The sequence below is a fragment of the Patagioenas fasciata genome, chromosome 5, assembly GCF_037038585.1.
Source record: "Patagioenas fasciata isolate bPatFas1 chromosome 5, bPatFas1.hap1, whole genome shotgun sequence".
Taxonomy (NCBI): domain Eukaryota; kingdom Metazoa; phylum Chordata; class Aves; order Columbiformes; family Columbidae; genus Patagioenas; species Patagioenas fasciata.
Window position 1 is genome coordinate 29,598,540 of NC_092524.1, and position 24,973 is coordinate 29,623,512.

The 24,973-nt window shown below is 39.1% G+C and overlaps 1 protein-coding gene across 2 annotated transcripts in view; it reads right to left on the reverse strand.

The window, feature by feature from the left end:
• LOC136102048 (transmembrane protein 263-like) overlaps positions 1-24,973 on the reverse strand; it is a 205,764-nt gene that overhangs the window by 179,446 nt on the left and 1,345 nt on the right. For both annotated transcript variants that reach the window (XM_065838823.2, XM_071809168.1), the window contains exon 2: positions 10,488-10,578. In XM_065838823.2, coding sequence (XP_065694895.1) covers positions 10,488-10,578 — 91 coding nt within the window. The remainder of the gene's footprint in view (positions 1-10,487; positions 10,579-24,973) is intronic.

Consider the following 24,973-nt stretch of genomic DNA (forward strand, 5'->3'; position numbering starts at 1 on the left):
AAAACAAGAACAAGCCTCCCAGTTAATCAAATACCAACAAAACGTCTCATGTCATATTAATGATACTTGGATCGAAGCCAGGAGGAGCAAGTTTGAAAGCCAAGATCCCTCTGCTTTCCTCACTATCTTAATTACTGTGCTACACTGAAGTTGCTAGAAATATGGACCTCTTATATGCTATCACTAAAGAGGTTTTTAATGATACACCTCTCTTCCTCACTGCAATCACAAGGAAGCCAAGAGAGCCCCACAGCACATACTGGACCCAAAACCTGCCCCTCTGGTTCCACACAAGCTCACGTGCTACAGACTCTATTCAGCTGCAGAACCCATCCTCAGTCTGAGGTCCACGGGAACTATGGGAATGTTGGGAATGTTACTCACCATGGTGACATCCCTGCCTTTCTCCAGAATGAGGTGCTCTCTCTTTGGGTGCCCTGGTGCTTTTCTGTGAGGAACCACACACAGCCAAGCAAAACTGGCAATGTAGAGCCAGCACTGTGTGTGGGAACATTACTTTCAGTAGCTGCATGGACACATGTTAAGCTTAAACCAGTGACCGAACCATACTGTAATTACAGCTGGGTTCAGCTGATCACAGTCTTAAGTGTCTGCAGATTCCACAGGAAACAGATTTCTTTACATAGTGTAAAGGAGATTTTCAGGCAATATTCAGACTTGGCAAATGTTGGGTTTTTTTCCTTTTTCAACATAAAGATACAAGATCCATAGACTGGAAGCACTTACCCAGTTCCCTGACTAAACAAGTCAAATATTTACAGCAAAAACAACAGCCCTCAAGATGCTAGGAACAAAACACTGCAATAATGGCAACAATAACATTCTCAAGCTGTAAAAACACTAAACGAAACTAGTAGCTTCAATTTGCATTTCCCAAAGCGAGCCCTAACTTTAACATATTGTAATAACATTGTATTAAATCTTGCCGGTTTTGTTCTTTGGCTTTTGGAGGGATGAGTGATAGGTTTTGGGCACTTTATACAATCACACTTTCCAGTACTGAATATATACAAATGGCTGGGTTGATCAAAGAGCATGACTTCACATAATTAGCTAGAATTATTCCAATTTTGCATTCAACAGATACAGTAACTTTCTAGGAGAAAATAAACAAAAAATAAAATCCAGAACACTCCACCACCCACAAATCTCTGGAGAAGTCTGCAGAGGAGGGGGTAAAGGAAACAACAATATTGGACTTCGAACTTCTGCATGGGGCAGAACCTTCATGATTATTATTTTTGCTACATCTTTACAACAAAATTTAAATTCCAGAAAGGTAAAAACAGTAGAAATGAATCACTAGTTTATTTCTTAGAGTCTTAAAAGATAAGCAGGTGTTTCGGTGAATGGCTCACACAGCTATACTGTAAACTTTTCATCTCCTGCCAACCTCTTCACCACCTCTTACTTCTTCCAAAGATGAGGTCTCAGGTGATAGAAAAAGTTTTTTTATAATCCACGACTATAAATCTGTTCTTCCTACTGCAAGAAGATTCCAATACATTCTTTTAACAATCCCAGATCCTAAAATCCTCTCAAAATTCACAGAAATATCATGGTCAAATTTTTAGCACTACTTGCAAAGTGGGTATAATATTTTATATGAAGAACATTTATGTTATTTTCTTTTTTATATGATCTGAAAAAGACACCGATTTTTCGTAACACAAGACTCAAAAATATAAAGCCATCTGGAATTTTTTCAGCAGGTATATCCTACTGATTATTACAATACATACTTTTGGCAAAAACTAAAAAAAAAAAAAAAATAGCATGTTAATGGTACAGAGAGGGCATAACAAAGACGACAGGAGTAAACACAAAGTTTAGCCTTTGCTGAACTCTTTGTGACCAGGCAAGTGTCAGCCAGACAGAAAAAGGACAGATCCCCCATAATATGCCAAAGAAGTGTATTACAATGGCTTGAGAATCCTCCACATTAATAAGAAACATGCATTGGTCTTAACTGTGATCAGAAAACGAGACAGAAAACTCCACATACACATACTAGTTCAAGATTGTTCTCTATAAAAACCTATACTAGAGTCCTACCTAATTTCAAAGTACATGAAAATTTTCTTTTTCTAGAATACTATTAATACCCGAAGGGCAAGAAAATTGGCACAAGACCCCTCACTTTTACAGTTTATCCCAAAGTTCATACAGAGCTTTGAAAAGAAACCTGTTCTTCAGAATAAGATTGGTTTTGCGATCCAAAGTGATGAGTACAGGAGAGGCCAGGTTTGTGCAGTTACACTGGTAATCAACATTGTGGCTCAGATTCCTCACAAACAGCTGAAATCAAAACAGGCAGCCAGGGCAAGGCTACATATGTTTATGAAATGTTAACTGGGCATTTCTCTCAGTTCTGAGGCAGAATTAATAGCCTCATGTACCAACCTTATGATTTAATTGCCTGCTATAATACTCTGATAGTTTAGCAGTTCAAGACATCGTCATTGTTAACATACTGATTTACCGATTCAATTTCACTCCTGACCTGGATTTACTGCATTGCTCATTCTTATTTAGTACTTCACACTGGAGCTATAAGTGAGATTTGCTTGCCTCTTTTTTTAGTCCATTAGGAATAAGTAAGAAGCGCTTTCTTTTTCACCTTTAGAACAGGGACTGATAACTACCAGTCCAAATGTTATATTGAAAACAATTGCCTGCATCTCTATGTTAATATCTTTGCTCCTCAAAATGAAAAATACATTGTAAAAGAATATACTCCTGCATTCTTAATTTCACATGTCTCTAATCAGCACACAAACAGGGACAAATGTCTGCCATTTCAGCCAGGTAATAAGATACACTGCTTTCATTCATGAGACAGATTCCTGTCACTCCTGCAGTTCGAAAACCTACTGCTAGAATAAAACACATTCACTAGTAATTGGTAAAGATGTATCTTCTGACAGAGGCTTCCCAATGGCCCTTCACCCTGAAATGTCTTTACATTTGGACAATGCACATTACTTACAGTTACTGTGCCAAGGCAAACAGCAAAACTACTGTTGCCCCATTTCACGTGCAAACACCCTCAGGGAAAATCAGATGGTTATCGACTCACTGCACAACGTTACTGTATTAACAAGATCCACCGATAAGAGCGTTCCCACACTTAAGTTACGAGAACGTTTCTTCTGGAATCCACCAGGCACTTGGAGGCTATTTATGCTGCCATTAACAGCATATGCTGCGAACACACACAACACTTAGTGACAGAATGATTTGCAGGGTGTGGAGTAGGCTAGAGAAAAGGGATGCTGAGCTGTCAGAGTAACATCTCATTATATCATATGAAAATAGTGAAGAGGAAAGAACAGGGCAGAGGGAGAAGTGGAATAAAAACAATTTAAATAGCTTCTATGCTGTTTCTAGGAGACCACATAACATAGCCACTGAATGGAAGATGCTCACTGTCAGTGGAGGGCATATGGCAGCAGTAATACAGACCAGCTGGGGGGAGTGAAGAGGACAAAAGGAGTACACACAGACACTGGTTGGGTATCACTCTCATTTCAGACCGCTGATTTCCCCCAGAGAAGAAAATTAAAGAAAGGACAAAGAAGCCAATATAGATACTGAAGAATTTAAACAAAGAAGAGTCTGAGGTTTTACTAAAACAATAACGATAATAAACAGAAACACAGTATTAGAACTTGAATAGATGCAAAAGTGTTTCACAGCTCTACTAAAAATATTAAGGTACAATTTGTGCGGAAGACTGAGCTGACACTCCAGGTCATTTCTTTTTGCAGGAACAAGAACTGTTTTGGCCAACATAAGAGTACGGCTGCACAGAATCTGTGCCTTAAAAAGAGACAGATGATACTGAAATGTTGCTCTTCGCCCTCAGGCCATTTACAGAAGCAGCTCAGGAAATGTTTTTACAGATGAGAGGACACGCCAGGTACATAAAGTCCCAGCTCCAAAGAACAGACAGCCTCACTGCTAATTTCTTTCTCTGCTTTTTAAGAAACCTGCCTTTCTATTTCAAGTTATCTGACAAGTCCAATCACCTCTTTGAGGACTCAAAAGAGAAAAAAAAAAAACCTGACACGTTATATACCAGGCAAAGTTTTGTATTATTTATACATTACGATCATATTTTCTGTTTCCATTTTCAAGTATCTTCTACCTCTAAAAGCTTAAAAAGTTACAATTTGCTTTTTCACCATCCTCATTTATAAATAAGAACAATCTTTTCTGTTTCATATACAAAGAACACTATGGCTCAAGGAAGACCAAACTACTCAACTAGCACCACAGTGTAAGTCAACAGTAGAGCTAGGAACGGATTATAGCTATCCCAGTTCCCAGCCTTCTGCTCTAGTTATAAGACCACAGAAATGCAGACGTGAATCCAGGCTGAGAACATTGCCAATTGGCCATTAGACAAAAAAAGCAGATCATTTAAAGAGCTCCTCTGTAGAAGGATTAGACTGTTGGCCCTCAGGAGGTAGCACACTGAAGAGCAATTTGACTTGTGAAAGCAGAACAGGGCTTAGCAGACAGCAGAGTTTTGCGCTGTCAACCCATAACTTATTGAAGCTACTAGTCTCGTAGACTACATAAGCATGTATGCAGCATGACCCTAAGTGCCACCAGCAACTTCCAAGAAAATTACTTTATATAAGAAAGAGCAACAGTTTTAATTACAGAACTTAACACTGAAAGGAAACAGAGTTGCTACTAACTGCATCATTTTCCAAGGTGATTTCTTTGTGGTTATTTGGATATAGGCAGCCTGGAGGCAAACATACTAAAAGTGACTTGCACCAAGACAATGCAAAACACAGTGCAGCTTGAGTTTGCAGCATTTAAATCTTGGTATGGCACTTACTGCAGCAAACATTTGACCCAACAATAAAACTCTGTCCCTGATGGAGAATATTCTCTGTAAAGAATACTTCAAGCAAACTAATTGGAAAAGTGCCACGCATTCATCAAAACTGGATCTGTTTCTATGAATGTACCTTTTCAAAGTTAGACACCTATATCATGGACTTGAACTCAAGGTCTTGCACCTCAGATGAGATGCCTAAAACAGTCATGTTCTTCTAGCATCTGCTGGCTTGAAGAAATTTTCATGTTCTTGTAGGAAAATACCCCAACATTACGACAGTATAAAGTTAGAAGTCTAATTAATTTCAAAAACTTGAAATGAATGGTAGTACCTGCACTGAAATGCAACCATACTTCTTTTTGAGTCAAGATTTGTACACATAATACATCCAGGTAAAATACTTGTATCCATAGACAACCCTAAATGAGAGCTCCACAAACTCCCACAAACTTCGGACTAGAGATTCCCAGACTGTGGATAAGGAGTCCTAAAGCTTCCCACAAAAGTATGCAATATACTTTTATCTTGCAGAAGATATAAAACAGCAAAGGCTATATGCCTCCATAGAGACAGATTATAAGTCTCACACAAGATACTATGTTCTAAATTGGTGCAAATCATCTGATTTACAGTAACTATCTGTGTGTGCTCTTTACCCACGGCAAGTGTAAAACAGTTTGAATTAGGACCATCACAGTTATTTGGAAAGTAAATTTCCCAAGATTTGTTATATACTGCAGAGCTGCTAAGACCCATTGCTTTTAATAAAGCTTTACTCCACAAGGCCCAATCTGTCTGCAACAAAGAAGAAACATCTCTGCTAGGTCTGAAAATTGCAGAAGAGAGAGCAGACGGTTCAGACACAAGGCTCAGACTCATCGCCAAATTGGTCATGGTAGGTTGGCTGATAAAATTTTAATGCTTAATATTTAAAGATCATGGAAGAAAGAACTGGTTTGTAAACTCCCAAGAGTGGCTACTGCCATTAGCTAGTGACACAGCTTTTCAATCAGACCATACCAACTTGCTCTAAGCTTTAGTATACTCAGTACCAGTTAGCAACATAGGGCCAAAAGAAACTGCAGCCATACCCCAGTTTCTACCAAACATGCATTCCCAAAACACATAACATTTAGCAGTTTGATGGAGCAAGGCTACTTTTCCCATAAGAATTAGTGTAAAAGGTGGGGACTATATGCAGGACCTTCAGAAAGATACTTTAAACACACAGAGATAGTACCTATGAGGTAGAGCATCACAGAATGGTTTAGGTTGGGAAGGACCTCCGGAGACCAATCATCTGGTCCAACTTCCCTGCTCAAACATGGTTCTGTGTAGCCTGATTAAAGTGACCATGTCCAGACAGCTTTTTAGTATTTCCAAGGTAGGACACTAAACAACCTCTCTGGGCAACCCATTCCAGTGCTTGGTCACTCCCACAATGAATAAGTGTTTCCTTAGCCTCAGGTGTGTTTCAGTTCATCTCCACTGCCTCCTGTCCTGTCACTGGGCATCACCTGAAAACAGCCTGGCTCCATCTGCTTCACATCTTCCCTTCAGGTATCAGTATACATTGATAAGTTCCCACCTGATCCTCCTCTAGGCTGAACAGTCCCAGTTCTCTCAGCCTTTCCTCATAGGAGAGATGCTCCAGTCTCTTAGTTGTCTTTGTGGCCCTTTACTGGGCTCTTTCCAGTATGTCCATGTCTATCTTATACTGGGGAACCCAGAACTGTACACAGTACTCCAGGTGTGGCCTCACCAGTGCTGAATATAACGGACAGATCACTCCCCTCAATGCACTGGAAGCACGATAAAGAAGCACAAATAAGGTCAGGGTCACCGATTCATCAAATACAAGAGATCAAGATCCAAGTTGTCCGATAAAGCAGATGCTGCTGTTTCATAACTTATCATGCTACAGAAGATTTAATCACCATCAGATTTCATTGCCATCACCTTCCTTGGGTAATTTAATGGAAAAGAACAGAAAAGCAACGCAATTATAACAATTAACAGTGCACTGTATTAAATCATCACCATCAGAGCTCTGAAATCGTGAATAAAGAAGCAACAGCCATAGCAAGGTGTTGCTGTACTTGGGTAACTGAATCTGGTTCTCTCACTATGGTCAGAGTGTGATTTAACAGCAACCGTTCAAGATCACTGAGAATCTACCTGTAAATAGCTCAGTGCTCAAACACATGGCAACACAGATCAGCAGTGCTGAATCCTTGCAAAGAGGAAAGCGTTTCAAACCATTTAAAACAGATTTGTTCCTCTCCAGAGATCGCTGTCCTTCACTGGTGGTGGTAATTCTGCTGCACACACAGCCTTCCCTGGGAAGTGTCGAGCACACTAGCCTCAGCAGCACTCCAAATGCTAATTAATACTGCTCCCACATGCTTGCCTTCTACATAAGGGGGTGGGGGGGTGGGAGAAAAAAAAGTATGTTAACAAGATCAAAAAGAAAGGAAAGATGAAGGGAGAGTAAAATATAAATGTGTGGCTTGAGCAGATGAATCATGGAGCTGAGAGATAAAATATCATTAGGGGATAAACAGCCTTCCTGCGGCAGGAAGTGCGGAAAGCTTCCCTGGTAATGTCACAAAGTAGCTTACGGGCAAGGAGTTAATAGGTTTAAATACTTTCTCCGGCTGTCCGGGATGTGCGCAGGCGGTGTTCGAACCCCTCTCCTGCCGCCGGCCGCTAGGGGCATTGCCGGGCCTGCAGCGCCCCCCCGCGGCCGCAGCGCGGCAACTCCCGCCGCCCGCCCGCGCTCCACGGGCACAGACACCGCTCCGGGCGGCCCGGGGCTCCCCCACCGGGTTTGGCTTCTCCGCTTCAGGACGAGACACAGTGCACCAATGCCACTGATAACAACGCGTCTCCATTACAAAATAAATAGCGTTTTTTGACATCCAGTATCACTTACAGGATCTTACATCAGCTGTACTTACTTACTCTTTTGGCTTACTTAAATATAAAAACACTTAACTTTGACAGTAGATAAAATAAATGGATTCACGTCACACACAGATAATAGTCTCTGCCTTGGTTACCTTTCAGGGATTTCCTGGTTAACCTCCTTTTTAAACCACAAAACTTTCTCTTGTCTCAAATATTGGTAGGCTGCCACACCACACCCAAAACCAAGGCTCACTATTCTATACTACTTGTTACCCACACAGTCACTTATTTAATTTAGTTATGTAAAATTGCCCCTTCATTTGCAGAAGTCCATATGCAACACTGTTCAGAAAGATGACGATCCCTGAAGGGTAACCTCTTTTTTTTTTTTTTTACTGCAATATTTATAGAGCACAGTGCTTCCAATTCCCCTCCTTTGAGGAGGGGAGTAAACATGCAGGGCAAGCTAGAAAACTAAGTCACTATGATGCAATCTGGTGAAATAATGGATTGTGTTAGAAGGAGACAGACTCTGGAGAGCTTCCCATCCCTTACCGCGCTCATTACCAGAAGGCGAGCAGACACAGTCTCCAATTCATAGATCCCAGGAAACAAAAGTGCAGCAGTCATGACAACATGGTTTATTTACTTACTGCAAAGCATTTGATTTAACTAGGAAAGTGCTATCAGAAGAAACCAGAAATCAGTAGTAGAGCAACAATAAGAAGACAGTACTTAATGACATTTAATAGTAAAAGAACTTCAGAGATCTGTTTCTTTCATGGGGTATTTGTAACCACTCCTGCATGTACATGATTGAAGGCTCCTGTTACTCAGCTCCACTAATACACTGAACTGTAAGTTCAGCATCATCCTGACAGCCCTTTTTCAGCAGCAATTTTTCCATCTCTTCTCCCAAGCAATCTCTAGGTTCAGTTGTGCTCTCAATATCCCTCCTATTTTGTTATTCTTAATGTCACTGTAAATTTAAAAAGTACATACTGAGCTCAGACTTTAAAAGAACTCACAGTATCTACTGTAGCATTGCTTAACCACATCAGCTCAACTGTTAAAAAGTTTTTTTCCTCACATCAGCAAAATCAGCATATCCAGAGCACATACTACTCCTAGACCTCGCAACAAGACACAGAAGTGGAATATTAATACTGACATTTTTCATCCTCATTCAAACCAGCAGGGTTGCAAGCAGAAACAAATACTTTCAATTACAAAAATTTGGTTTGCAAAAATACTTAGCCACATTTTAAAAAACCCTTTCTGACTACACAATTCAAAGCCATTGTCCAAAATCTAAGACTATTCCTGATAAACTGATGAGACAAGATGATCTCCTGTGTTTTTACATTCCAGGGTACGGTCTCTAGGCTCATGTAATCATCAGCTCAAGCTGGTAACCAGAATTCTTATTTCAACAATGCACTGTCATTACATGCTGACTTGGCATTACTTACAAAGAAGAGGCTTGGAAAAATTTAAAATATCGAGATTATCTCATATATATATATATATATATATAAAAATCACAACATCTTCCACATTTATTTCCTTCTGGCTTTACAGGAGCTACAAAAAGAAACCTGCCTTTCACTTACCTCTGTATATTGTAATTGCCAACATGGAGTATATGAAACAGTAGAACAGGAAATCACAACTTAATGGGAAAACTGTAACAAGATGCTCAACAAGAGGATATAGAGCAGCAAATTCCTAAAACCATCTACTTTATTCATATTCCCTTTAAGTATGGCTGTCATATAGATGTTGTATCAGCATCTTATTCTCTTAAAGGAAAAATATAAAACACATTCCTGTTTCCCAGAGACATGACATGGTATTTTAACAGTAAGTTGCTAATAAGAATCTCAGCACTCTCTGCATCCCTTCAGCAATCCACAATGATTATGAGTGATTGTGTTTTAAAAGTCACTGAACTGCAGACAAAGCTCAAAATGTATTATCACTTGCAGCAATGTTAGCAGCTTCTATTCAAAAGAAAGCAACACTTCATTTTGTGGCATATATACAATGTCTGCAACATTTACACAGTGGGAAAAATTCGTTCCCTGTATAAATCCAGGGCATGTCATTGAAAACAAGGATTTAATTAAAATTGGCATTTTTGAGCCTCCTGCTGACTGACAGTGTCCCACTGCCTCCTCCTCAGATGGCTAAACTGGCTTCCAAAAGAGATGGCAGAAAGAAACAAAATCACAAGAATACCTGACTTTGGCAAGTCTCTGCTGGGGACAATTTCAATAGCAGGATGCTGCAGTGAGAGGTATGGAGAGAACAGATGACTACTTAGGAAGTCTTCCCTAATGAAGGCTCAAAACATCACAAACAAGACAGCAGAAAAGTAATTTTGTTCCTAAGCCTACAGACAGGATGATCAAGCAGGACAATTTTAATCAGAAACAATATTGTCAAAGAGAATGCAGAACAATGTCCATACCTCAGTGGGTGCAGCTTTCTTTGAATGCAAAAGTAGGCTTAGGGGCTGGCTAGACCTCTGGCTGGGAGGCCGGCTCAGCTGTCAGCACTGACAAGGCTTTATCCTTCTCAGAAAACAGACAGACATAGGCTCTCAAGTCAGATGGATAAACAAATAAGTCTTCTTTGGCCAGAACACTTTCCCCAATTTAATGCAAAGAGTTTATATCGACTGCTAGTATTGTACCTTCGGGAGGCTCTTCCCGCAGATGAGGCGGCAGTTCTTCACTTGTTGTCTCAATTTCATCCTCCACCATCTGTGTTTCTAAGCTGGGTCCCTGCAGAACAGAACAGCAAAAGAAGGTAAATTGGAGAAAGTTCAGAAATGAACCACAGAAGTAATTACAGGATTAGACAATATGCCAGACAGTAAGGACACAAAGAGCTAGTTCACTTCATCTGATGAAGAAGAAAGCTGCTGGGAGATTTGTTTGCAGTAGAATTACTTAAAGGAAGGGAGAAGGAAAAAAATAAAAAAGATTCTTCAAGCTAGCAAGAAAAGTAACAAGGGTCTGAGTACACTAGAAACCAGAAACTAAACAGTGCAGCACAACTTCTAAATTACTATTTCTAAAACACAGAATGAAATAATAAAAATAAAAATTCCAATCTTTGATTTGTCTTACCAAGACTAGATTCTGAAATGTCTGTGGCCTGTTCAATACAGAAGATCAGTATGGGTTATACTAATGGTCCCACACCTCATTTTTTCAAAGGAAGACAGAGCAAACTTGTTGACAATATTGTAACCCATCCAGGTCCACTGACGATGTAGCTTGCTCCTGGCACCCCGTACTTGCATTTGTGCCTGCACATGTAACATGCTTAATTAAACACTCCTGAAAAACTACCAGATTGCCCTCCAAAGTTTTATGTTTCCACTTTCCAGCCTTCAAGATCTTGGAAATAGCCTGCAATGTTACTGCCAAAGGATGTGAGCAGAGTTATCAGAATTGGAGACTTAGAGAGCATTTACATGTATTTAAGGCCACTGAACTCACTTTGCACACACTATTTTCATTACTTCTGGAGCTATAAAAGTGTAGTTGCTTTTTCAGTTTCAAACGATCAAAGAAAAAAAAACAAAGACACTGTCTGTTCCTCCCCCTTCTAAAAAAAAAAAAAACAAACACAAAACAACAACAAAAAAACCCAACCAATTTTCTTCTTTTACAATACTAGTACAGTCAAGAGTGAAATCAAAGTTAGCAGTCATTAGGAAAAAAGGCTTTTGCACACTTTGAAAACATGAATGGGTTTGTAGTCTGAACTATTTGAAAACATTTATTAACATCCGCATCTGGAAGGTTACAGAGGCCAGCCTAAACACTGGCACAGCAACAGCTTGCAAAGGGCTCATAGCATTAAAGCTGCAGTATCTATTTTCATACTTTCCAAATCCTGTGACTACAAAGTTGCCCCCAACAGCATTGCACACTTTCTCTGTTTCCTCATTTTGCACATTATGAAGACTAGCACACTTGTAAAATTTCTTCCTTTGCACAAGTAGCTTACGTTTTCATCATTCCCCATTTTTCAACAAAACGGACACGAAAACAAGTAGTACCACTACACTGTCAAGAGCCTGATCACAGGGAAAAGCAGGACACCCAGGGTGAAGTGTACAAGTCTTCTGTGTTCATGCTGCTGTTACAACCTTGATTTCTGGCATCTATGACTACACAAGCTTTACCTAAGCTATTCATCTATTTCTCTTCATTTAAAAAAATATATTTTTACCACAGGGTACAGATGAGAAAGTGGGAAGTTTCCTGACTTAGTCCAATTAAAAAAATTGAGCCCAGGAGTCAGTGATCAACACTGAGGTCTAAGTGTCTCCTCCATTCACCTAAATAATGTGATCTAGATTTTAAGAATGTGTAAACAATTCTGCACAGAAGCAACAAATTGAATATAGAGTATGTATTTGAATAAGGTTCTACATCAGCCAGCGGCAATGTATTTACGCACATTTCTTTCCCACCCATTAATATTAAAGAGATAAAGAAGTGGAGGCTACATCAGTATACCAAATCAGAGAACACTTATTTTCATACAAAAGATGCAGACATATAGGACACGACCAATGTTTGCCTTGCAAATATTCTGAACAACTATAAGAATCCCAAACCTAGAAGTGGTCTCAAATTCTTTGCTTGTACTTTCCAGTTTCAACACCAAAATCATTTTAACTTAAAAAAAAATCATACACACACACACACAAAAAAAAAAAAATAAAAAGAAACCCCACAACCACAAACAACACACACCACCAAAACCAAAACAGGTAACAAAACCATCTGCACCAGGCAAAGCTTAAGTCCTTCCTAACTCTATGCTGCCCAGTGAGACAATCCAAATTCCAAGGACTAGGGAAAAGCCAGTACTAAAAACATTATCTTTCCTTCTTCAGAATAGTCTCACTTGACTACCATGAGACAAACTTGCTCAGTGGCTTCTCCCAACAACAATCCATGACAGTGATGCTCCTTTGGGTTACAGTTGATGTCATCTACATAAATAGAAAGAGGATGCAAAATGCTATCAAAAGTGTCAAAAGTGAGCAGTGGCATTACTACTCCCTGTTCACCAGCAATACAACTCTGAAGAATGGTGGTTACCATTGGCAATACTTACCCTGAATTAACAGTTGAAGGTCAACCTTAGCCCTGGACTAGCATAAACAAACCAAGCTACAGACCACTATGAAATCCATGGCTGAGATGCTCTTTGCCATCACCTACTTCCCTCTACTTCAAAACTTTAACCCTTGCTATAAGAATTCGACAGAAGAAAAATACATGATCCAAGACTACTATTTTTATAGAACATTCTTAGTATCTAACAGAAATGGCCAGGATTTTTTATGGTGCTTTTTTTTCCACTACTAAAAAAAAAAAAAAAAAAAAAATACCTACACAGTGTATTTTGAACTGTATCTGGTATGCCTTTCCTGTATTTTTTGGAAAATCTTAAAAAAAAAAAAAACCACCAACAACAAAACAAAACACACACAAAACAACAACCTGAAAAAAGTCTTTACAAATTTTTGTTATTTCAAAATACAATGTTAAAAATTGAAAACACAGTCTAGACTGAAAAATGGCATGTCAAGTAAACACAAACTTAACTTTTCCAAGAACTGTTTTGCAAGAAACCTTGAAACCTTGAGACTTCCTAGTTCCTAAACTGAAGTTAGAAGCGTTTTCCATAGAATAACCGAAATTCTTATCTTGTTGATATCACTATATATGTAAGCACCTATAATATAGAGACCCTCTCAGAGAAGTAGTCTTGTAAACAACTGTGTTTATCAGACTTCAGTGTATCAGTTTAATCATCAAGGCCAGTGAGTAAGTGTGCACAGTGTTGGTGCTGAATTTCACCAAGTAATTAAAACGTAAAACAGTTAACAGCAGATGAGATCCTCAGTTCTCATATCCATATCTAGAAGCAATACTTAAGACTCAAACACTGACAGATGTTATTAACAAGACTACAAAGTCTCTTTACAACGGCTTTGTATCTTAGATTACCATGTCCATTGCTTTTTTAGTTATATCTGCTGAGTTCTATTCACCAGGTCTGCCGCAAGTTTGGTAATCAATATGTAATGTATCTGGATTTCTGACAAAATGGTATTCTATAGCAATCAAAAATTCCAGGAAATTGTCTTCTAAGAAGATTTACAATTAAGTTGTAGTTAAAGATGTTGGTCTCAACTTCTTACATTATTATTTCAAGAATGAAGCATCAGTTACATTTGTTTTTTCATTCCTTAAGGATCCTTGACAAACAAGGGAATGGGACACACACAACTGTATAAAGTTAATGGCTTGTAGATAAGTGGCCATACAGTGTCCAGCAATTCTATAATCATCCTCTTGAGCTGCAGCCACGGTAGAAGTACTGCACACATACGTTGCTTTTGCTTTGATGTCCCCTCTAGGAGCATCAGGGATGCAGGAAGATGTATCAACAATTCAGAAACATCAGTAGATTATTACCTGTACATATTCTTTCAATTATTTAGGGTTTGTATAACCTTTTTAATTCAGAATGTGTTTCCATCCCTCCTCACTAGAGCCATTGGAGAAACACAGATTTAACGGTGTAATAACACAGGTGTTATTACAGCATTAGGTTACGGCATAGAGCCTAGGAACATATAGCCAAAAAAAACCTCTCTTGGCTCTCCAGAGATGGTCCCTGCTCCCACAAGCAAGCACACAGTACAATTCCTTTCAGCAAATGATGGTTTCTGAACACGAGCATATTAAGATTTAGTGGTAATTTTTATATGTCGTATTTTAAAACAAAATCTAAGCTGACCAGAAAGAAACAAGTCAACTCAAGCAGAAGCAATATCCACCCCTTCCAAACTGAAGATGCAGGTGTGCCAATTCCAACGTATCTCACTCTCTCTCCCTCCCAACAGTTTCAATGAACTGCAAGGAAGCTGAAAACCTTTGTCTAAACATGGCAAATTATCGATTAAGATCAAGAGAAAAAAAAACCTACAGGGATTCTCACAGAAACTGCCTGGGAAACATAATATCCTGTGTTCCGATCACACTGTATCACTGCTGACCTTACAGTGATGTTTAACTCAAATATTACGGGCTGCTGTGACCTGGCAAATTAGTGTTAATTTGCTGTCTTATACTATGTTTCATATAAGGCTCTGTATTTATGGAGGGAGAGGACTGCCAGTACTGAACTAAACCAGCATGACAAACCACCCACTAGCATTTCAAACTACATCTCATGCTTTTCCATGGGATACAACACTTTTGAGAATAATTCTGACCAGAACTTCAGTGACAAGCTTGTTATTTTTTCAGTACATTTAAAGACTGTATATTTTACAAGTGCTGCGGTAAATCCGTGCATGACAGAAAGGAAGAAGGTTCCTCTCCTTTGAGGGTCAGTATTTTCCACAAGGTACTGTGTCATGTCTATGACACTGAAACCAAGAGCTGCATTTATCACCACATGTGTATTAACAAAATATTTCATCACGGTCAGTCACACAAGCAGCCTAATATTATCTCAGTCTCAATGGAATATTAAGTACTCAGAAAACCCACATAGATCAGGAGCAACCCCAACACCCAGCAACCATTATAGGCCCATCTCGCAAGTAAGTCAACAGCAACAACAGACTGTCACTGCAAATGGCCAGACAGGTAAGTCACCACTGGAAATGGCTAAGCTTTCTAAAAAGTCCCTACAGAGTATCTTGAAACAACAAAAAACCCCTACCCTCCACCAGTGCTTTTAGGTCTTTAGACTCTACTTTTGTATTTCACGTTACATTAACTACGGTATATAATCTTAAACCAAAGTAGAGTCTGTCAACTGACTGTACACTGGGCCAGGATCAGGCTAATGAATAGCAAAAAACAAAACTCCAAAACAAGGTCCAACGGTGGGAAGCAGGGTGGGAATCAAATAGATATATATACATATATATAAAAATATATAAAATCCTGTGAAAAATTATTACCAAAATTAAATTAGTTTGGGGCAACTAACATCAAGTTTCCTTCAGTTTATGACTACTAATAGAGAGACACTTTACTGCTGTTCTCAACCTCCGTGCCATGCCTACTCGACCCCTAGAAACACAGTATTCGGGGGGCACAAGGGGGAGGGAGAAGCCAAAAAAAACTCAACAAAACCCACCAACACACAAGCAAAAACAAAAGAAAATTCGCAACATGAATACTCTTCTTGATTATATTGAATTTTATTAGCAATCATTTCCCCTTGCAGGACAGAAGCTGGAGGAATGAATGTAAAGTCCACAATCATGACTTCAGCAGCAGTTTACTGTCCTAGTTCTGAGACTAACCTCTGAAAACTATTCTAAAAACTGCAGCTTTACCTGCTACTTTCCCTGTGCATTTTCAACTGAAAATGGTATTTATTTCCTGACCTAGATCCTCATATTTCCATTCTTGCTCCTGAACATTTTACTCCAGTTTTTCTGTTCTGATATTCATCTTCACATTTATTTGCATTCTGGACCTGAGCCTAGAATCTCGCTTCTTTCCCCATTCAAAACCATCTCATTCCTTGTAAAGCCTCACCTGAAGAGCCCACAGGTTCAGACCTACTTCATTCTATGCGAATCTTCAGCTGCCAGCCTAAACCACATGTCCTCTGTCCTGCCTAACACTGACTTTCAGACCTGGCATTCTATATAGGCACAATTCCAATAAAGCAATTTAGCAGAGGAAAATTAGTGGCAGCACAGGCTTCACCCCTCCAGGTCTGTGACTTCTCTCGTAAGCTTTCCCAGCACAGGCCCAACACCTTTTTTTATACATTATCAAATGCATCTCAACTGATAACTGCAAAGGACAGGTGCAGCCCTAAAGAATTCCAAGACTGAGTGGGTCTGCAGAAAGAAACAAATGAAGTAATACCCAAACACAGGACAGCTTGGTAAGTGCTTTGGGAAAGTACAATGATACTTTAAAGTACCTTAATGAAAGCATTGACTAGTCTTGCATCATGTTTAAAGAACTTTATTGCATGCCTACAAGACTAAAAACCACATGGTTTCCTGCACATCTGCATACTTTGCCCTTTCCTAAATTCACAAAATTCTCAGCTTTTCTTATCCTAGTTTCACTTCTTCCAAATGAGTAAGAAATTATACATATTACAACTGGGCTAAATGTGTGCAGATGCCAAAGGGCTTGTCAGATCCAGTGTTAAAGAAGTTGACCTTCATCAGGCTTTTCTACAACATTATCAGCCATGACACTGTTAATTTGGGATCTCTCCTCTATCCAGTCACTGTTATGAAGTTCCTCAGAACTCATCTTTGATATTTCCTGTTTAATCAAACTCAATTATTCCATCTTCCATATTTGAAAATGGTTCATGGCTCATAATGTCCTTTCTGCTTCTACACAACTACCTATACCTTCAATTCCTACAGAAAATAGAGGGTTGGATTGTTTTAAATAAATTGTAAACAAGCAGACACTGAGGGCCTACAGGTGCTTAACTTCAGCTGAAGTACATAACTACCCAACCATCTCAGTGTATAATACACTGCTGCTCAGATAACCACCCTCAGGGGAAACAAGTTTAAAACTACCACTGTACCATTGTTAGGCAGGTATCTGTTGCAGCTGCAGCTTCCACTTTAGCAATGAACTTCCAGCATATTGAGGAATTAAGACTTTCATTTAAAATTTTCTAAATGTAATAGGAATGTTCCATGGAATCTGCCATCACTATTGATTGCACACCCACACCTTTGGGGTTTCCAAAGTCAGCTATTGATCTGCAAGCATAAACTTTTTTTTTTTTTTTTGCTTTCCTCTAGGTTTAAGAAAGCCTCTTGATGGATGCTTTGCTTTTAATTTTGCAAAACAAGGTTCACTCATAATGAGAGCTTCTGTGCCAGCATTCAGCCCAAGGGGAATTTGAGTTGCAGTTACAAATCCCTTAGAACACTAAAGGAAAGTACAGAAATAGAAACGCTGAGGATGACAGTAATATAAAATTATAGCACTTTGTTCAATACAGTCTAAGAAAAAACTAGAAAAGTTGCTTAGACTACTTGCTCTTCCCTGCATTTGGACAAAAACATGAGGGAGACTATGATTTTAACAACACTTAATTTTGTCTTGACAACAGGACTGGAGGAGAGAGGCAATGAGAGCAAGTTTTAATGGTGCAAATTCCAAATCAAGAGTGAGTTCTATTGTTCTCAGCAGAAGAGTCAAATCCTATTTCTACAGCAATAAAACAACTTTATACTTTGAGTAATCCTAATCAGGGTTTACTTGGCATAAATAACTTTTCAATAGGCCTAATGACACCACAATAGGCCTAATGACACCACCTCCATTCAGCAAGCAAGTAAAAAGCCTGGTGTACACTTTTTACATTCACACTTTATGTGGGGCAGATAACACCATTTAGACAACAAGAATCCAATGGTCTGCTCAGTGGTAGTTCACAGAGCTCTGGATTTTGAACTAATTATTGTCTTGAATTTTGTCTTGATTGACCATTTACTTTCCATCTGAACTTTACCTACAAAATCATTGTCAGCACAGAAAGAAAGTGTTTTTAAAAGAAACAAACCACACTTCGTTTGATCAGGTACTGACCTGGTCCAAAGAGAACACTTCTCACTCCAAGCAGGTTAACCAGGATAATTATCAAAAGGATACCATACAGCAGTGTAAAAGTTGAACAGCTACCCCGAAAGAGGCTGGATAATTTGCTGTCAGTTCTAGTTTAAATCATTACCTCCACAAGGAAGGGTATGCCTTGTCCAGAACAGTGTTTATGTTAAAAAACTGACTATGTTAAATTGCATTTGTTTGGAAAAAAACAAAAAAGAAGTTACCTGAAGGTAACGTCTCATTGCACAGCAGAGCTCAAACACCAGCAGCTGTTAAAGCTGGGGACAGGCTAAGGGAGAGGGAAAGCAGCCACTGCAGGAACACCCAACAGACACTGGGACAGAGGGAAGGACAACACAGAATGATGCGGGAGCAAAGCATGACCCTGCATCAGAGCAAACCAACCGCAAAGCAACTTCATAATTACCAATAACAATATATCAAAAATATCAATCAACTCATATTGGTAACTGACCATGCACTGATTTAAGTCACTTCAGTGGGAAGCAGCCTTCCTACAGCCTGTCAGTGATCCACTGGCTGTCAATAAAGACTTCAGGGGAAAAAAACTTCATTCAGTTGAGCTGGTGAATCAAATGTAAGCAATAACAAGACTTAATGACCTGCAGTTTTATTGCACTGTCTACATAACTACAATTAGCAAAAGTAGCATAAATGTATTTTCTCCAGTTTGGTCCTTGACAAGTGGATTGAATGGTTAATGCTGAAATAAATAACTTACACTTTTTCTATGGATAAACAACGTTTAATCCGATTCCTTAACTGTACTCCTTCTTTAGAGCATAAAGCAAAACAGCGCTGGGTGCATGGGGGATTCGCTCCACCCAACACGCACACCTTTTAACAATAAGAAGCGTGTTTAAATACAGTAAGATATTACATATTCATAATAACCCCAGGAATGCCTACACATATTCATAACCTTCCCCCACTTTTTATTAAAATGAGTCTCAGATAACCATTTCCATAGTCTCCTCCCCTACCCCCCCCCTGTTGTGCTTGCGCAGTGTCACTTGGTGATTTTGAGGAGGGGTCTTTGGGTCAAGGCTCCTTCAGCTTCATCAGAGTGAACTTTTTACCTCTGGCTCATTATGATGAATTGGCTGGAACCCAAGCTGCCAAGTTGACCGAATTCAGACTGGTGCCCCCTTTTTGCTGTGAATCTTGGCTATCTTGTCTCCTCAAGGTTACAGCTGGTGCTGTAAAACTTCTTATCTCGGCATTCAATGAGGTTCTGGTTTTTTCTTAACACAATTGGTTACATACAGCTCTAAACTAGATATTCGTTATGTGGCTTAAAGTGTTAGTTCGTTAGTAGGCCCTTATGATGTGGTTGGTTAACCCTTAAAATGTTAGTTCCCTCTATCAATATAACTTCATAAACAAGTTTCATAACTTTTTACATAGAACTTAACCACCTTTTCCTTTTTTCCAGGTTCAGAGCCCGTGCCTCATTTGGTTATATCTGTAAACATTAAACATCTTAGCACAAATTACAACTGCATTTCTCACAATGCCATTCACTCAGACTAAAGCAATGAGATAACGCACACTGCAGAAAGAATATTTTCTATTTTCCTAGCAAGATGTGAAAACACCACTCTAGAAAGCAACAGACACTCTGAGAAATTTGTCAGAAATTAAAATGAGAACTCCTTTGCTTAATAATATAGGTCTATATGACAGGGATCATTAAGATCTTCGTTACCATGCCCATGCTAAAGACTTAAAAAAAAAAAGAAAAAATAGTACCCTTTCCATTATCCTCAGCAGGGTTACAATAAAAAAAAAACAAAAAACACAACACCAAACAAACAAAAAAGCAACACTCATGGAAGGATGCATCAGAGCAGTATTCTGTAACAGTGGTTTCATATGGCCAACTTGAATTACCTGGCTTCCATGCATTTATTTCCTTAAAAGTGCACAACTGCTGTTTTAACTTTAATGAGTTGAAATTTAATTAATTTTTTCAAGGGCTCTTGCAGCTAGAACATAGTAATTTCTTCAATAAAACCTGAATTCAAAGTATATAAGCATGTACCCGCCTTGAAAAATACGAACACCCACCCCAAAAGAGTCACAAGAGGCATCACTGAGGCAGTTTGAAACACAAGTCATCTTGCCAAAATCTTAATTTCATTTTTTTTAATTAGGTAAGGAAAAAAAATAGTGCTGCAAATCCATTTGAAGTTTAAAAAGTTGTTCCAAAAGCACCAACAGTAATTTTCAATGTCAGAAATAGAGGTTAAAAATAAAATATTTTATTAAATCTAGAACTTATTTCTCTTTATTTCATTAGGAATTTCAAAATTCATTTTCTGGAAAACATCAAACATTTCTGAACTAGTTGGGAGATTATAATATGGTGTATTTATCACACAATTTTAAACTGATTTTGTTGATGGCTAGGTACTTAAGTCTATTTCCCTCCTTACAAATGAGTTTTGAACTCAGATCAGAGCTCTTTTAGCTTAGCGTTAGTTGTTGCTCTATGCATTTATTGTTGTAGTGTTTTAAAGGCATAACACTTCAAATAAAATATTTGCTTACTCTACAGAGCTGACGCTATATCTTCTGGTATTATCAAGCTCTATTATTTCACAGCTAGCCTGCATGCCTTAAACTTGACAGCCAGAAGCATTGCCAGCAATAATGACCCTTTTATTTTAGGCTTCACAGAGATCTCATTCTCTTCCAAGCTAACTTCAAGAAGTGTAAAGATCACCACTTGCTGCATACAAGTTTCCAAGCAGAGTCACTTCACTCAGCAACTAAACAGCCATCGGACAGATATAACACTTGGTTGTTACAAATGCAAGCAATGCAACTTAAAAAGTAAATATTCATTCTAGCAACAATAGCTTTTGGGAATGGCTGCCTTTTACTTTTGAGGATCTCCAAGGTGCACAGACTCTCTTCTCCAAAATGACTTTTCAGATTGAAAGGAAGCCCAAGAATTGTGCTAGACCTTAGGCAGCTCTGCAGAAGTGTTAAGGTTGTAAGACTGACCAACACAAGCACAAGCCACTTCTGTGACTTCCACTAAGTTCAATACCAATGACAGTTCTTTTGAAAGAACTGTTTGAGAGCTCTACTACTGCCCTCACCAATGTCAGCATGGACTCTGCCCAGAACTCTGAAGACATGTAACCTCTTCCCATCTCTCTGAAATTCACCTGAAACACTGGGAAAGGAAAAACACCAGAAAGTTTGTAAGATAGTTCACCAACAAAGAAAAATGGGTGTGACCAATCGTAGGCAAATATTTAAGTCAGAATTATCTACAGAATATATATAGTTCACGTTTTCTTTTATTCTATCACTTACATTCACTCTCCTCCTGCTTCCTATAACAAATTTAGGACTACATGCCAGGAAAAAAAAAATATAACTATATACCCCATAGAAAGGAATACCTTTTGTCTCTTCTCCTTTTTATAAGCTCCCAAGTACTTTCCATTTCAACACCCAAAAGTCCTGCTAAACAGGATCAGAGACATGTTAACAAAAAAGTTACATATACATCAAGTTTCGGCAGGACAATCCATTACATCCTTCAGGAACAGAGCTGTCTGTAATACAAGCAAGATAAATATTTACTCAGGCTTTCCATAACTTTTGATGCTTCATCTTGCAAAGACTTCACCTTTATCTGATCTCTAGGATTCAATTGCCAACATCAAGCATCACAGGCAGTCAGAAATACAAAACAACTATAGGCAGTCAGTTCACATTCTTTCTCTTAAATATAGCAAAAGCAAAATGTCACATTTGTGACATCTGTCTTATCCCAAAACACGCAACTGAGATGTGAGCACATGTCAAAGTACCAGGAGAATCAAAGTACTTTGGAGAATCACTTCAATGAAAAGGGAAGCAGCTACTTAACTGAAATCACATCTTGATCTTGCTTTCCCAAACTTCAATATGACGTGACACTCTCAATGCCTCTCATTCCTCTGAACTTGGATTGAAGTTAGAGCAGTGACAGGAGCAGCATTAGAGACAGCCTCTGCAACAGCAGTTTTACCAGGCAGCCATCAGGGACCATCCTAATGCCCCAATTCCCTCACTGGTTGAAAAGAAGGCATGAAGAGGTTCTGTTAGCAAGGACACAAGTACATTCTCCAGTGCTGCCCTAAGACCAGAGAAATCCAGCACTTGGCCACAACAGAAGAATACTGGAAACATACTGTACTGTGGGCAGTAACTAGTGGCTGACAGTGTGACGGACAGGTGGGGTTGGGTCATCTCCCCACAATTCTCCATTTCCCTAATGAATGGAACTGCCCTTTTCACCCCACCTGAAAAAGGTTATTTCCTGCCATCAAGAAGATCTGTCATTGAAGGAAAGCAAACACTCTTGGTGTATTCATGACTTAGCACTTAAATATTCCTACATATAGAACAGTCCACTTTCAAGCTGATTGCCTCTCATTCCTGTCCTGTAGTGCAGGAAACAGGCTTTCAACCAGTTTTATATTTTGTATAGTCTCTCTGGGCCTTTTCAGGCTATCTTCAAATGCTGCTGTTGCTGGAAAGAGATGAGAACAGAAGCAACAAACAGAGACTACCCTGAATCCGAACCAGCTTCAGCACCTCAAGCTGTAAAGTATGACTTTGCCACACTATTTTATTTCAATCTACTTTTTTTGAATAGGATACTTGTGTTATTTTATTACTTAAAAATAAAATACATCAAGCTTCAGTTTCCTCAGTAACCAACATTAGTGATGGATCCTGAAATAATCACTCCCACAGCAGAACTCCCCTGATGTTATCAGTTCTCTCCACCTGCCTCTTCCCTCCTGTAAGCAGGATGACCATCTTCATACATACTCACGTTAACTTGTTTTACTCGGACAGCCCTGCCTTCTCAGCAACCTGCTAACCAGAATCAATGAGAAAAGCTCAAAACCAACAGTGCTAAAAATACACAAACTCAAATGTATTTCCCAAGATAAAACAACAATTAGGGGAGAAATAGTCAAGATGACTTTTCAAAAAGCTTGGTTCTGATGTGTTCCCTGCAAAGATGTCCTGGTTTTGTTAAAAACAAGTTTCTTTTTTAGTGAATTTGCCTGTCAGCTAAAGCCTTCATGTTAGCTGCATTTTCCTGGAGAACCCAACACATGTTTTGGTTAAACCTAGCAATGGAATGCAAACTTATTGATAAGCACGGATGGACATCTCGCGAGAGGGGCAACGAGAAAACTGATGTCCGAGAGACTGACCAACGGTGTATAACATTCCATTCACGTGAATACTTCATATAAAAGTGGGAGATCACGAGGATCTCGGCCCTTTGCCTTTCCCTTTTTTCCTCATGGCTGACATTAGGAGAGGACCTTGCTGGTCGTCCCTGCGAACTGAGGCCAGTGAGAGACTGAATCCAGCTCCGGTTGGCTACAGAGTCTAATCCAGGACTTTGGGTGCTGGCTCTGCAGTTGCTGAGACTTTCAAGATTGGTTTTGTATATTTTGTATTATTTTCTCTATTCTTATTAGTAGCATTAGTAAAACATCTTTAACTTTTCCAACTCTCTTCTCTCTGTCCTTCTTTCCCTCCCGATCGCCTGTCCTGAGTGGGAAGGGGGGAGAGGGAGGGGCAAAAGGGGGAAGTGGCGGGGAGAGGAGGTTAACAATACATCTGCCAGGGTTTGATTGTCACCCCGCAATCCTAACCCTCGACAAAAGATCAATAACTTAAACTTCAATTTGTTTTAAAGTCATACTGAGCTATTTGTAACCAGGTCCATAAATGGGGTTCATAACCAATTCCCACACCACACAGACACCCCTCATCCCACTTCTCCTTTCCTCCCCTTTTTAAGAGGTAAAAAGCTGTGCACAAACATTTTGATGCATTTTATTTGTTAATTAAAAATGTAATTATCCCACCCCCAGCTTAAGACTTTAAATCATGCATCTCCAATTATCTTACACAGAGGAAACTGAGGCAACTGCTACAGCAAAAGGTAGTACATATGGAAAGAAACACACATTGAAAGAAATTACCCAGTCAGAGAAAAAACTGTGAAGCCCTTTATACTGAAAAACTCTATACAGTGCTTATACCTGATAATTGGTTAAAAAACCAAAAATACTCTTTCCTCAAACACATTTTCCTTACAGTCAGAACATAACTCCACTCACATCTTGCTGTATTTTAAGACAGACCACTTAAAATAGCCACAAGCTTTCCCCACTCCAGTGGGGCAAAAGAGGAATTCAGCAGAAGTAATTGGCTTAGCAAGAATAATCAGTAGTTTATTCTGCATGCAATAAAACAGAAGCTGAAAGAAACATTTTCATTTCTGGCCGCAAGCTGGATGTACTGTTCAGGCAGCACGCTGAGGTTTTTGTTTTGTAGTATGTCAACAACTCACCCAGGGCCATAGCACTGTTTACCAATAACTACCTTGCATGTATTTTTGTTGTTGTTATCCCACACTATTTGAACTAACAAACATTCAGAGAGAAAGAAAAAA